The sequence below is a fragment of the Thalia democratica genome, chromosome 1, assembly GCF_965202585.1.
Source record: "Thalia democratica chromosome 1, ktThaDemo2.hap1.1, whole genome shotgun sequence".
Lineage (NCBI taxonomy): Eukaryota > Metazoa > Chordata > Thaliacea > Salpida > Salpidae > Thalia > Thalia democratica.
The window spans coordinates 44,037,505-44,051,909 of record NC_139165.1 but is presented as its reverse complement, the minus strand read 5'-3'; the positions used below and the strand labels follow the sequence as shown (position 1 = coordinate 44,051,909).

Below are 14,405 nucleotides of genomic sequence, written 5' to 3'. Positions count from 1 at the left end.
TACTGGTTTAGTTTGTTTTCAAAATAAGTCTTTCAAACTATACACACGTATTTTAAACTCACATGGTCAGATAAATGAATAAATTTAATATAATGAACTCTAATAATTTTAAAAAAATGATAAGTACTTCTTGATTATAAAAATAATTAAAAAAAACGATGGTTTATAAACTTCATGCTGAAATATTTTTTTTGGCATGTCATAATAATAGTAACCCATTATACTATATATATATTTCTAATAGTTTGTATATTTTCAAAAATAAGTTTAACTTTTAGAGACTAAAACTCTAATAGTTAGTACTAAATTAATGAAACTACAAGTTTACTTTTTCAAAAAACTTTCTGTTTATTTTAACAAAAAGCACAAACAACAAAATAAAAGAGCAGGTAAAGTCACTAAAAAACTGCTCCATCCTAAGTATATTTAAGCGGTCTTCCGCTCACAAACCACCCAATCTTCCACACACTCGTTCATTCATGATTGTTCATTCGAACTGGAGTTGCCTCAGCTTCCTCACAAACTTCAAGCAGTTGATGAAGGAGAGCTGCAGGTCTTCCCTGACCGACTTGAAGAAGAACTCCGGAGACCTCTCCATGGACTCAATCAGCGTCTCCAACGTTTCCCCGTCGAATCCGTACAGCGCTTTCGCAAGCCCGCCTAAATGTGGATTTTTTGAATGTAAAATTCGAGTACAACGCTTACTAATATTTAGTTTTACATAAGTAAGTTATTCTATTTGTGTAAGATATTTTTAGTTTTTTTAAGCACTGACATGCTCTTTGAGTTGAAATTAGTTTAGCAAACAATCTACTAAAAAAATAAAAAGCATGTTTTTTTCCTTATAAAAAGTAGAGACCTATAGTTATTTTTCAAACAATCAAAAAAAAAAGTAAAGTGCTATGTAATCTTGCATACAGAGTTGCCACACACTCAGGGAAACTCAGGGAGTTTTGATTTTTTTTTTAACTCAGGGCAGTTTTGATTCTTTATAAAAACTTCAGGGAAGTTATAAGATTTTTGTAAAAATCTCAGGAAATTTTTTTTTAAGATCTAGAATGAGATTTAGTTAATCCAGTTTCAATATATTTTTCAAAAAAAATAATTTTATTTATCATTAAGTGCTCACTTAGAAATTTTTTAGCCTTGCGGCTAGTTCTTTAATACTCTTAGAATTAACATTATAGTTTTTTTTTTAAGTTTTGAATTTATTTTTATCATGACTAAAATTAAACAAAAACAAACAATCTAGAGGTATAAAAGTTGTTGTTAACTATGCATTAAAAACTTCTAATAAACTTTTTATTTTTAGTTACATATGTAGCTTAATAAAACTATGTTGTACTATCAGTCCTTTTTTTTTAAATAAAGTTATTTGTTTACGATTACTTGTTTTCAGTAAAAAAACAAAAGTGAGTATAGATTAGTGTTGTCTTACTTTTACATTAGAGGTTAAATTTTATTTGTAATTAATTACAAAAGTAGCTGTAATGATAGTTAATTTTTTAATGTGAATGTTTTAGTATATTTTATTTTTTTGCAGACTTAATATAAAAACTTTCTAAAATATGAGTAAAAAACCGTTTAAAATCTTTTTTTTTTAAGTTGGCAGCACCATGAAGGATTGGTTACTAGAGGATGTTACTAAAGAAAAATTCAAATATAAGTAGTGTGGTGATAATAAAGCAATTGCATTATCAAACATGATTATCAGAGCATTGAATTCTCACAGTGTATCAAAACACATCTTAAGTTGAAAGACTCTAAGTGCAAAAATAATGCAATCACTGCATACTATGGTGGGGCTAATAGTTCAACAAGTTTATCAGCTACAACTTCTTCGATAGCTGCTGAAATTTGTTAGGCTGTGAAGTGTACTAAAGAAAACTGGTCAGGAAACTCTTGTGAAAATAATAACATCTTATTCACTACCATGTTAACTGACAGTGAAATTACCAAAAAGATTTGTATGAATCGAACCAAGTATTCATACATAACAAACTTTGGCATAGCCCCTTTTTTTAAAGATGTTTTGATAAAATTTAAGGATTTGAAAAAAAAAAACTCAAGGAAGTTTAAGGTTACTCAGGGAAGTTTCTGGTCACTCAAGGAAGATTTTTTGACTCAAAGAGTGGCAACCCTGTTCATAATACATAAAATTTTTCCACTGTACGAAGTACGGTTAAAAACGTTGTTATACGATTCAAATACCTTAATGTTGATAAATTAGGTATACATATAACTTGAAAAATTGAACTAAAATAGAATAGATTTGCATAAATGTACCGGTATATTCCTTTTTTTAATGTTTTATTTAAAAAAAGTTTATTTATCTTTATTTGATTACGCAAGGATATTTGGTTAAGAATCGATTTGAAACTGAACAATCTTTTTGATACTTTTATTAGAGTTAAAACTTTTGCATACTATGAATTTTTAAATAAATATATATTAACACATAATTAGTGTTGACATAAAGTTCTAAAAATAAAGTGTTTGAAATTGATTTATGCTGTCGCTTGACTGTGTTAGATCTGATAAATATAAGTAATTTGGAGAAACTATACAACATCTAAAACTACTAGTGTCAAAATTATTACACTATTTAGTGTGTCACTTTTAAATACTTATTTTTTAAATTCGAAACATGTTTATACATCCTATACTAACGCGTAGCTGACTTGGACTTTTTTTGCCAAACCTCTATTGTGTGTAAGGAAAATGTTCGATGCTATACTGCGCCTAAAACTTATAACTTTCTACAAACACTATTTCGAAACATTTCTGATTATTAAAGATAATAATATTTATGATTAATAAAACTGTTGTTTAAAATCAATATAAACTAAAAAAAACAATTTTTTCACAGTAAGTTTTAAAAAACATAAAAAGAATTTCGTTTAAAAGTATTAAAAAATTTTACAAAAAATATTCGACTGTTAGTTTCATTACAAAAGTCTATACTTTAGATCTTTGACAACTTTAATCTAAATTTTTATACTTATTGCAAAATTAAAGAAATAGATTAAATAAAAATGTTTTGTCTTTTGACCCATTATTCTTGCAGAAAAACAGCAGCTGGTTTTGTTTAAAATAGAGCTGTTTAAAAGTTTATTTTTATTCTATTCCTTTTAAACAATGAAATGTAAGTTGATGTACAGAGTACCATGGTGAACGCACCACACTGTTTAAAAAAAAACTAGATAAAAACTATTGTGCCGTTTGTTTAATGATTAACTGACAACTATCAACACTTTAGTATTTTTTTCAAAATGTGTCTTATAAATTTTGTCAGTTTATAAAAGATTTACTGCACTATTTTGTATACTGGCAATTTTGGCATTATAAAAGCTCTAACAGATTTCGATAAGTAAAAAGCGGAACTTGAAAAATTTTCAGATTATTTAGAACTCAACATTTCTTTGGTAGGTTTTTGTTTTAAAACTTTATAACATGAGTTTTTACTTATTTGAAACTTGTCACTGGTCGGGCTGGTTCTGCAAAACTCAACTTAAATTGTGTTTGCTAGTTAAGTAATTTAAAGGTGAAACAGTTTTTGTAATAACTTTAACACTAATAAATTAGTCTGACTTCAAGTTTAATGATGAACGCTTATAATGTAAAGTATGTTATTTTAAACACAGTTCTAATCAAATCCTGTACAACTAAGCTAATTTATTCTAATAGGATAAATGGTTTGTCAAGCTCCAAGTTGAAATGTTATCAAACATTTAAGATTTCTTTTTGAAAGTGTGATGGTACTAACCTTAAGTAGCAACATAAAGTATTTTATAAAATATGTTAAAATACTTATTAAAAATGACTAGCATTATATATTACACGGAATAGAATTTCAGCAACTGAATTTTGGTTAAAAATGTTTATAGACTCACCAAGCGGAGCATTCTAAAACATTTTCTTAAGTAGCGATTTATAGTTTTCTTAAAAATTTTTATGCAGAAAAATTTAATATCGTTTACTTAAATTTTGCACAACGCTAGTTATTGTGAGGAATTTTATTTCACTCTCACTTCAAAGATATAAAAGTTTTTTTGTAATCAAGACTTACAACACTATTAGATACAAGAAAAAAAAGAAGCAAGTTTTGTATAACTCAAAACTAGACAAAGTTATATACCAACAAAAGATATCACTCAGGGATAAACTTTGTGTACATAAAACATTTATGTATTAATAAGCAAAAAAAGACCCTTGTAAACTTACTAGAAATTTGTTAAACTTATAAACTTAGTTTCAATATAACAATACTTATTTACTCTGAAAAAAGTTTTTTAACCTATTTTCGTGTTTTCAGCCCAATTTATGACTTGTTCTTGAGACCACTTTTTATAAGCTGCATTAAAACTGTCCTCAAAACTCGGCGGTGGCAATGCAAAATTTGCATTTGTATCTACAAAGTATCGTTACTAAAATATTATAAAAAAGAACTATACTAAAGTTTTAAGGAAAGTGGTATTTTTAGTTTTACAGAACAAATAGAAAATAGTTTAAAACTAGTTTAAAAATATTAGGCACGTAATAACCTCAATATAATCTACTTTCAAATTTGTAAGGCTTTTAAATAAGTATTTCTATTTAAGTTTTAAATTCTATCATTCAAAACTATTAAACTTTAAATAAATTATTGAGTAAAAAAAACGCATACAGTAATAAATAGATTAATAGTGGTAGGGAATTTTCAATTTTTCTGTGAAAATTAGTTTAAGCTTTTTATACCTTTAGCTGTTATTGGTTTGTACGAGTCAATCTGCTTTGTGATTTCATGGTATTTAGTGTCAATGCTGTAGCTGGCAGATATGTCAACGTACAGACTGAGACCGAGCAAGGCTCCAAGCCAGCCATCTGGTGTGTAATTTTTCTCCAATAGCAAAGGAACTATCGGCTTTTTTAGTTTGTACGCGTATTCTGCTTCTGTTTTTTAGTTACTGAAGAAATTAACTATCATTATATATTAATAATGTTTTTAAAGTAAGAACAAAACTATTGTAATAAAATAGTATTACTTCTACTGTATTTGAAAAAATGAACAGTTGCTCCCTTTTTATTTCACAGGTACTTTCGTTATTTAAAAAATGACGATTTTATGTAGTTTTGCTAACTTGCTTCTGATTAACGCACATAACAAGTTGTTTTAACCTTGTAACTCATACTGGGTTTATCATAATTAATTATTTTTAGAGTACTTAGGTTTAAAAAATAAACAACTTTTTTTTATTCAATGACAGTATATTTTTCAAACCTGTTCGACAGTTGTTGCTGTTCTTGTATTTTTCCGACATGGCGACCACCACCACTTTCGCCTGCTCCACCGCGTTCGCCATCGCCGCAAGTATCGATCCTTCCATGTTCTGCACGTCGATCCACACGTTGTAACCGCTCGATTTAAGCATGACTGCCAACTGCGTTTGTAAAAATAGAAATAGTTCGATTGTATTCTCAATAGGAAGTTTTTACTTACGAAAAAATTGTCAGCAGTTACAAGTTTTTAGTTTAGTTTTATAACAACATTATTAAACTTTATAAATTAAACAGTTTAAATTCACAAAGTAGGAGTATCTTAACTTGAAAAAACAAATGTGTTTATTTGGCAACTCTTGAAAACCTTTTTCATAGTTGGCTGTACATCCCATTGGTAGCTGATCATTATATGAGAAGTTCTATTCAATCCAATCTCAGATACTTCATCTAACTGGTTGAATGACGTGCCGTATATGTTGAAGTAAATACCATTACAAGACCTTATCAATGATGGCGATTTTTCTTCGGGCTCCCTTAATGATTTTTGCACGTAGTCCATTAAGCTGACTTCCTGAAAAAAGTTATGCCTGATATAAAAAAAAAACTTTTTTAAGGAGTATCAAAAACTGTGTCTGTCAGTAAAATACTCTTATCAACTAACTTCTTTTATCTTTATTTTGTTCTGTTCATGAAATGAAAGAGTCCAAATGCAATGCAAGGCAACCTCGCGTTCTTCTTCCGTCAGACTTTCATTTATCATTTTTACTAGCAGCACTAATCCTTCTTGCTCGACTACACTTACCTAAAAATGTTTTTCATAGAAAATAAATGTAAAGGCTCAAAATGTGCAACTGATTTAATACTATCTACTTTAAAAAGTATCTTTTTTTTTATTATCAATAGCAATACTAATCTTGTTTGTTCGACTACACTTACCTAAAAAAATTATCATTATTATGTTGTTGTTAAAATAATTCAGCATTTTTAATTTTGTATAAAACTATCTTATATCAAAAATTTTTTTTATCTTACTTTGTTAGTGTCATTTAGACACAGTTTGTCGATAGCGGCAACAGTTTCTGAAGCAGAAAACATGTACGTTTTAGCAACATGGTTTTCCGAATCGAGAGAGCTCCTTAGAAGCTTTAAAATAAAAGACACTACGCCTTCTCCTGCAAAGAAAAATAAGTATCAAAACACTCCAAAGTGTCTTAAAATAAAAACAAACCTGTGGTCAGCCTTTGGTTCTCTTCTTCGTTCACACAGTAGGAAAGCAGTATCATTATCTTGGCCTTTATGATCAGGAACGTTGAAGAGTAGTACTTGTGCAGGCTGTTGATCCCGTCGTTCATTCTCACTATTTGCTTGTTTGGTTCGTACCTCCTCAACGCGTTGTGGAGTATGCCTAAAGTGGCCTGGTTGAAAAAGTTTGGGGGTGAAAAGGGTTTTATAGTTTTTATTTGACATTTAAGAACCTAAAAACTGAAACTCACAAAATTTAAGCACTAAAATAATTTTAAAAGATAAAATACAAAAATTTAGATTCTTCAATATTAAAACGTTTCTGTTACAGCCAACTTAATCTTGTTTCTAAAGACTTTCAAAATAGTTGACTTAAAAACTTTGTCATAAATTTTGCCTTTTTTACTGAGTACATACAGTATTTTTGAACATTCTGCATGGTTAAAAAAAAAATTCCAAAGCTCGTCACCAAAATATGGTTCCAAAATTACTTCAAAATTATGACTATAATATTTATTCACTTTATAGTTTTATAATAAAATTTAAAAAACGCACAGTATAAAAGGTACCATGTTAAATTGTAGAAACTATAAAACAACATGTTCTAAATTCAATTTCCATTAAAAAACATTAACTATACCAAAAATTATATGAAAACTTTATTCCAACTTTCTCGCTATACAACCTAATAACAAAGCAGTATCAAAATTTACATGGCCTGATTTAAATTTTTTGTCTTTTTTAACTTAAATAGATTAGTAAATATAATTTCGCACATATCAACCTTTTAATACTAAAAATATAAAATTTAGTGAATGTAATAAGCAGTTTTAAATGTCTACCAAAACTATTTTATAAGTATCAAAAAAGTAAATAAAACCAACGTACCTTAACTAAGTATCTTTCTCTTTTGTTTTTCAGCGCAGGCACGTCAAGTTCCTGCATATTGAACTCTGACATCAGCTTCAACAAGTAGGTCTTGTTGCTGTAAAATTTTTCGCACAGCTCTTGGCAGTTGTTCGAGTAATTCCATACAATTGTTTTTACCTGAAAAAAGCTTAGAAATGTTGACTGCTATGTTTTTAGTTTAACGTTGATGACTTTAATCTTATGATATTTAAAACGAGGTTAATAAGGGTCAACCACAAATTTTATATTAGCGTAAGTTCAAAATAGAAAGCTGCTTTATGTGATCAAAAAGTTTATTAATTTTGCTTTAGTTGCATTAAACAGTTCTTATTATACTTTTGTACTATATTTTCGTAAATAAATTTGTCAGTTTTACAAGCTCATCAAAACAAAATTAAAATTAAAAATTCAAATGTTTTTTGCTTACTCGATATAAAACCTTTACATTGTAATGTATAAAAATTTTTGGACATGGCAACCATTGTACACAAGTGCATTTTCTTAAATGAGTATACAACATTTTGTGGATATTATAATTGACTTTATTTGATTGTTGGTTTATAGTACTGTTTATTGAACGATAAAAAAAAACGCTTAAAAGTTTTGGTCTAAGGACCTGGTATACTAAAAAACCTTTCGGTTATCAAGTCGTACAATACATGCTTTTACAATTTCTAACGAGCAAATTAAAATTAAATTTTTATAATCTGGTGTTTCAAACCTTGAGAAAAAAGTTAATAGAATGAAAAAAATAAAGTTGTCTAAGTTATGTGTTTACTTAAAAAAGTTTTATTCAAAATCAACTCAAAAACTATCTAATAACATAAAAATAACTGCGACCCATGGATTAAATATTACTTGATTGTCATAAAAAATATATTTGGGTTGTGGCGTGCTTTTTAGCTATAAAAAATGAGCTAAAACAAGCTCAAGTTTTTTATTAATAAAAGTTTACAAATATTTTTTTTTGTAAGTAAACTGCTGCATGTTTTGTGTTCAATTCATTGCACTTTTGTTCTTACAGACATAATTTTTCAAAGTATTTTTTAGTACAGTGACCCGCAAAAAGATTGTTTCTTTTAAAGTTGCCCGCGAAGAAATTATCTCAGTAAATCTACCCGTTGAAATATCAAACTGCCGACCCCTATACAATCAGTCACTTAAAGTTTAAAAAACCACAGAACAAAATCTTTACATGAGTATTTAAGACTTCAAGTTTAAAATCGTGTCTTTAAAAACTGAATAAAACTACTTGTTTTAGTGTTTATGCAAGCCTTTGTTAAAGATATTCAGTGTTTTGATTATAACAAGAAAACTAGAAAAGTTTTGTACTATAAACATAACTTCAAGTCACCAATTAAAACATAGAAAGTAGTATGATAGTATTTCACTGATTTTGTGAGTTTTTTTAAACAAAGTTTACTGGGAATAATAAATCAATTAATTTTCAAATAATCGTACATATCAAAAAAAAAAACTATGTGATGTTGCTTTTAAAAAAGTTTTATAAGCAGCTTTCAATTTACTTATTGAGTATTAGTTTTCTGAATACTATGATTCTAAATTACAAGAAAAAAATGTTGAACAGATTATTATCAAACACACTTCACTTTTTAAAAAAACTTATCCTAACCATTTTATATGTGGTAGAGTTTAAAAAGTGCTCGTGGTCAATAGGTTGTCTGCTGTGGCAGTCGTCCCAAACGTTACAGCAAAAGTTCAGAAAGTGATCTTGCGAAATGACCACTCCTGCTTTCGAAAAATACTCATCGTTTTTCAATTTTGAAATTTCATAGAATATCTGAAAAAGAGTTTGTAGAAAAATATAGATATTAAGATCTTTGTAAAAACAACATTAAATATATTGCTTTTATTTCTAATTACTTGAAACTTTTATTTTTGTTCTGTTTAAAGTATTTATACTTATGATTAAAAGCTACTATAACTAATTGTATGTTTAAAAACCTTACAATCAATTTTTACTCACACTTCTTTGTGATTAAAACATTTGTTTTAACACTTGTGTAATTAATTTAAACTTTTAGTAAATAATTTTACACAGGAAAACTGTAAATATAATGCAGCAATTTCATGCAAAAAGTCGCTTATGAAAATATTTTTAATTATTTATTAGCCTACTGACTCAAGGGTCAAGTTGTGTTTAAAGTTAATCTTTTTGTCTAAGACCTGAGTTTATAAAAACTCATTAATACCTCATGAGCTTTAACAAAAAAAATATGTACTTCTTACAAAGGTATTTTTTATTTTGTTTTATTTGACTTGTTATTTTTTAAACAAAAAACATATAATATGAATTTATTTTTTATGTTATTTCAAGAACAGCTTTTTATAATGTAAAATTAACAATAGAAAGCTTTTTTCAATTTATATATCTATATACATATACATGAGTTTTAGTTGTTAATGTTGTTTTTTTACTCTTTTATGCTTTTAAATTTTAGAACAAAGTTTTGTAACTTACCATAAGAATAGAGGCAAGCAATTCACCGACGGTTTCATTGAGCGGATTTTTCAAGTCAAGGCTCGAAACAGCTACCTGTTTTAGCAACATATATACTTTACATATATAAAATATATATACACGCTCTAATGGAGTAGCTACTTATTTAGTGAATTATATACCAGTAAAGGCAAAGTTTTTACAAGTATTGCTTAGGTGAACTAACTTATGTTTTGTTTTATAAATTCAGTTTTAAACGTTATATAAACTATAAAACATAATGAATATACTACTGAAATAAAAAAACATATTATATTAGTGGAAATAAAAAGTATAAAGTACAAATTTGTGTTTACAAACAAAAAGAGTAAAATCCATTTCTCTTAACTACCTTTTGAATTTGTTACAGTTTCTAATATATGTATTAAAGATTAAATAAACAGATTATACTGATGATTATGATTATTTGTAAACATAAAAACTGTTGATTTCTACAAGTAAACTTTAAAAAATTAGAATAAACACGAAAAAAAAAGTAAATTGTTCCTTATAATTATCTTCTGCATAAAAAAATTATAGTTGTACTTCAGAAATATTACTAAATCAAAAATATGTACCAGAATACTTTACTTGAATTTTTTTTTTCTAACTAGTCTAGTAAAGACAATAAATAAAACTAACAAATTATTGTCTCATACTTTGTTAAAATTTTAGCGTATTTCTATTTCTAAAATATAAAATATAGATAAACATTGTTTAAAATCTGTATAATAAAAATTACTTAATATTTTATGCAAATACATACTAAAAAAACCTTTAATCTTTTTATAATGTTAGCAGCTTTCTTAGTTGAGCTTTTCAATGAAGTATTACTATGATTTTTATTGTTTGCTATGTTTTGCAATTTCGAGTTAGATCTGTTTGTATTTGAAGATAATCTTGGATTTTTGTTTGATTTTATCTGGGAAACTTCTGAAGTTTTATGACCTGAGAGTTTTTTACCGGAGTAGTTTCGAGAACCTACAGTTTTAAATTTTTTAACTAGATTACTTTTTGGGTTTTACGCTAAAATAAAATAAGTATCTTTTATTAATTTTTATTTATAAAAATAATTCGGTTTTTTTTAATAAGTATGATAAACAAATTAAGAGATTCTGTTATTTAAACAATTCTTAAGTTTAGAATTGACTTCAAAACTTTTTAATAAATAAACAAACTTATAAATAATTTTATTTTACCTTATGCTAGTTTGAATAGTCTTTCCATACAAAACTTTTTTATTACTATGCTTTCGTTAAAGAATACTACTAACTATTTTATAGAATAAATAATTTATGATATATACATTCTTAAACTTATTCTTAGTCAATAATAAAAGCTTAAGCAGTATTAAATCAACACATAGACTTGAACTAATAAAAATTACTTCTTTTTAACAAATAAAGAAAATTTTATTAAAAACATAAGTATTTTGTTACAAAATACAAACATTCTTGAAATGTTTTATTTTTGAATCAAAAATTTACCTCTTGTATTACTTTCCGGTAGGGTTTTAGTTGCAGAACTTCCCATTTAAAAATAATCCAAGTTACTAAAAATATTTAAAGCATAAAACTAACTATAGTAGAAGCAACAAAATATTTGTAAAACTTTCACTTAAAAACTTCTGTTTAACTTAATAACTGTCAGAGTGGTAAAGTAAACAGCGTGAAATTTACTAAATCTGTTTTTATCACAACTTTGAGCTGTGAATAAGTAATGAATTCGCAAACACAAGACACGAGCTCTTTATAAATACAATTGACGAGGAAAGTAGAAAAAGAAAGCTTTAAGGTTAGGCTATTGTTTGTAAAACTTTATGTAGCGTTTTTCTTAAACAAACACTATAAGTTTTTGGAAACTTTTCAAATTAACATTTCGTTATTAAACATTTAACTTTTTCAATTAAAAAAATTGATGTTTAGTTTGTAAATTAGAATTTATACTTTTTAAACAATTTAATTAAAAAATATAAAATTTTTGAATTTTAATTAAATTTTTTATTAAATAATTCTGAACATACAATAAGTTAAAAAAACAGTGAATGTAAGTATAATTCTTATAGTAGCACACTCGATGTATTTTAAACTAATAAATCAATTTGTACTGAACTACATTCTATAAATAATTAAATATTTATAGTTATCAAGATTTATAAAACAAAAGTATCCCGCTCACAAAGCACTTCAAATGGTTTTTTAAAACTAAAAGACAAAAATATGTAGTAGTAAGTTATTTTGAGTTAAGGTAGTATGATAAATATGTTTTTTTTGAAATATCATTCGTTCTTATAGTTGTTTAGTATAATTAAACATACACAAACCCGACTGTGTGTGCACTTTTCAAAATGATAAAAAGCCACACCGTCAAAAACCCCACTAAGTATATATATATTTTTAGTCATACCTTTGTTTTATATTTGTTTCAAAAATAAAATGTTTGCAAAGGATTAGTGGTAAAGTTTAAACATTCTGCTGTTTGAGTTCAATAAGCAAACTTTTTGAAAAACCAACTTCTAATTTTAAAAAGTGAAAAAAGTGTCCTGGACATGACTTTAAACTATATCCTGGTGTATGACTCGATAATCGAAAGGTTTTTTCGTACACCAGGTCCTTGGACCAAGTATCTGAGCGCTTTTTTTTTTTGTTCAATAAACAATATTATTCTACAATTTCTTAACTTAATTTTTTAAGAATTATGTCCATGTTTGCAGTTATATGCATAGAAATGTAGTAATAATTTGGAAGATTAAGAGTCAAGTGAAGATTTTAAGTTTCTTTTCTAGCACAAATATTAAAAACACTATAAATATTGGGTGACTTTTTAAAAATAGTCATACAAATTTATCCTAACAGAATCTGAAAAAAAAACGGTTTACTTTAATTTCGTAAAATTTTTTATAGTCAGAGATTTTTTAATAGTATTAGTATTTGTTTATCTGACGACTTAAAATCGAAAAAACTATGAAACAAAACATTTTAGATAAGCAAACAAGTTAAAGTTGTAAATAACTTTGTATGTACTATATTAGTTTTATATATTACTTATGGAAATGAAGTAGTACTTCTGTTTTTTTCATCTAATATTTTAGTAAAATAGTATCTAAAAGTATATATATTTTTTCTAATTATTGTTACAATGTTTTGAAGTGAAGTTTTTTTTTATTTTACTACCCTATTTTATGTGTTTGGACCATAAGGTGATATATTAAAACTAAATATAAAATTTAAATTTAAAGTGATTGTTTTAAAGCTTGGTTTTGTTCAGATATAAAATAAACTTACAGTTTTATTTACACTATAAAAAAAGAAACTTGCTGAAATTTTATGTAAACCTTTTAAATTACTTTGATCGTTACTGTGGTCATGTTTAAAGAAAAAAATCCATAAGTTCACTTAGGGGTTGTATTTATGTTCAATAATAATACGGATCATGGTCGTAGGTTTGTAAAACTATACTAAGGTAAAATCAATGATTTCAAATAGACAAACTTGTCTATATAGCTTAACATTTTTTAAATCTAAGAAGTTTTATCCAATTCTAGTTTAAAGAGAAATGTGTTCCCCAGAGTTGCTAATAAGTAAGATCAAACAGATCAAGTTACTACTAAACAAAAATGGATACTCACAAGAGTTAGTTAACAAAACAACTAATTTAAATTTAAAAAAATTGATAAAAGAAAGATGTTAAGACCTGAAAAATGTGTAGTTACTTTTGAACTCCCGTTCATCAATAAAAGTTCACAAATGGTAGAAAAAAAGGCAATTGATATAAAGTACTTATTATGCAGCAAACCCAATTATTGCTATTGTTAAGCAAGCTGTATCGGATTGTCAAAAGACAAATAAGAAAAAGGATAAATTAGCATTTCCCAAAAAGTGTAGAGATTTTTTGCTATTCAGATAAGAAGGATGATATTGTTTATAATTATAAATGCTTTAAAAGTTCGTCCATTGCAGAACATTTAGTAAACATTTCAGTGAGTAAACAGTTATAATTGAAATATATTTAAAATAATTAAAATTTGTTGTAGTGTTTTTAATTTAATTTAACTAGAAGCTATTTATATTTTATTAAGATAATAGAATTTTTGATAAATTATCGTTATTTTATTAAAAAATATTTTGGTCATACTGTTTCTTTATTTTCGTCATACTTTATAAGGCGTGTTATTGTCATTATATTAATTTGTAGTTTTACTGCAGGTTATTATAATGTAAGTAAGCTTAAACGATTTCAATTGTTAGTAATTAATTTTGTCTTTTATTACTCTCTTGATTACTTACTTGGTTACTACATAAGTTTGTAAAATCTTATTCCTTGTTAGCTTTGTACTCTACTGATGAGAACTGCTCGAAATATTATTAGTCTCAATGAATTTGTTCGTCTTGTATATCTTATTCTATATCAGTTAAATAACTTTTAAAAGATATTTTTAATGTTTTTTAAAGCCTGTTATAAACTAAACAGTAGTCAACAAAACTAAATGTATAGA

The 14,405-nt window shown here is 26.4% G+C and overlaps 1 protein-coding gene across 1 annotated transcript; it reads right to left on the bottom strand.

The window, feature by feature from the left end:
- Window positions 1-487: 487 nt before the first annotated feature.
- Window positions 488-9,982, bottom strand: LOC145836283 (uncharacterized). Its single transcript, XM_082944104.1, has 11 exons — window positions 9,893-9,982; window positions 9,044-9,211; window positions 7,390-7,548; window positions 6,488-6,674; window positions 6,292-6,431; window positions 5,921-6,061; window positions 5,624-5,830; window positions 5,261-5,420; window positions 4,738-4,932; window positions 4,298-4,411; window positions 488-660 (listed from the first exon to the last, which is right to left on the bottom strand). The coding sequence occupies exons 1-11, from the start codon at window positions 9,980-9,982 to the stop codon at window positions 488-490; spliced, it is 1,734 nt and encodes a 577-aa protein (XP_082800230.1).
- Between the last annotated feature and the right edge of the window lie 4,423 nt (window positions 9,983-14,405).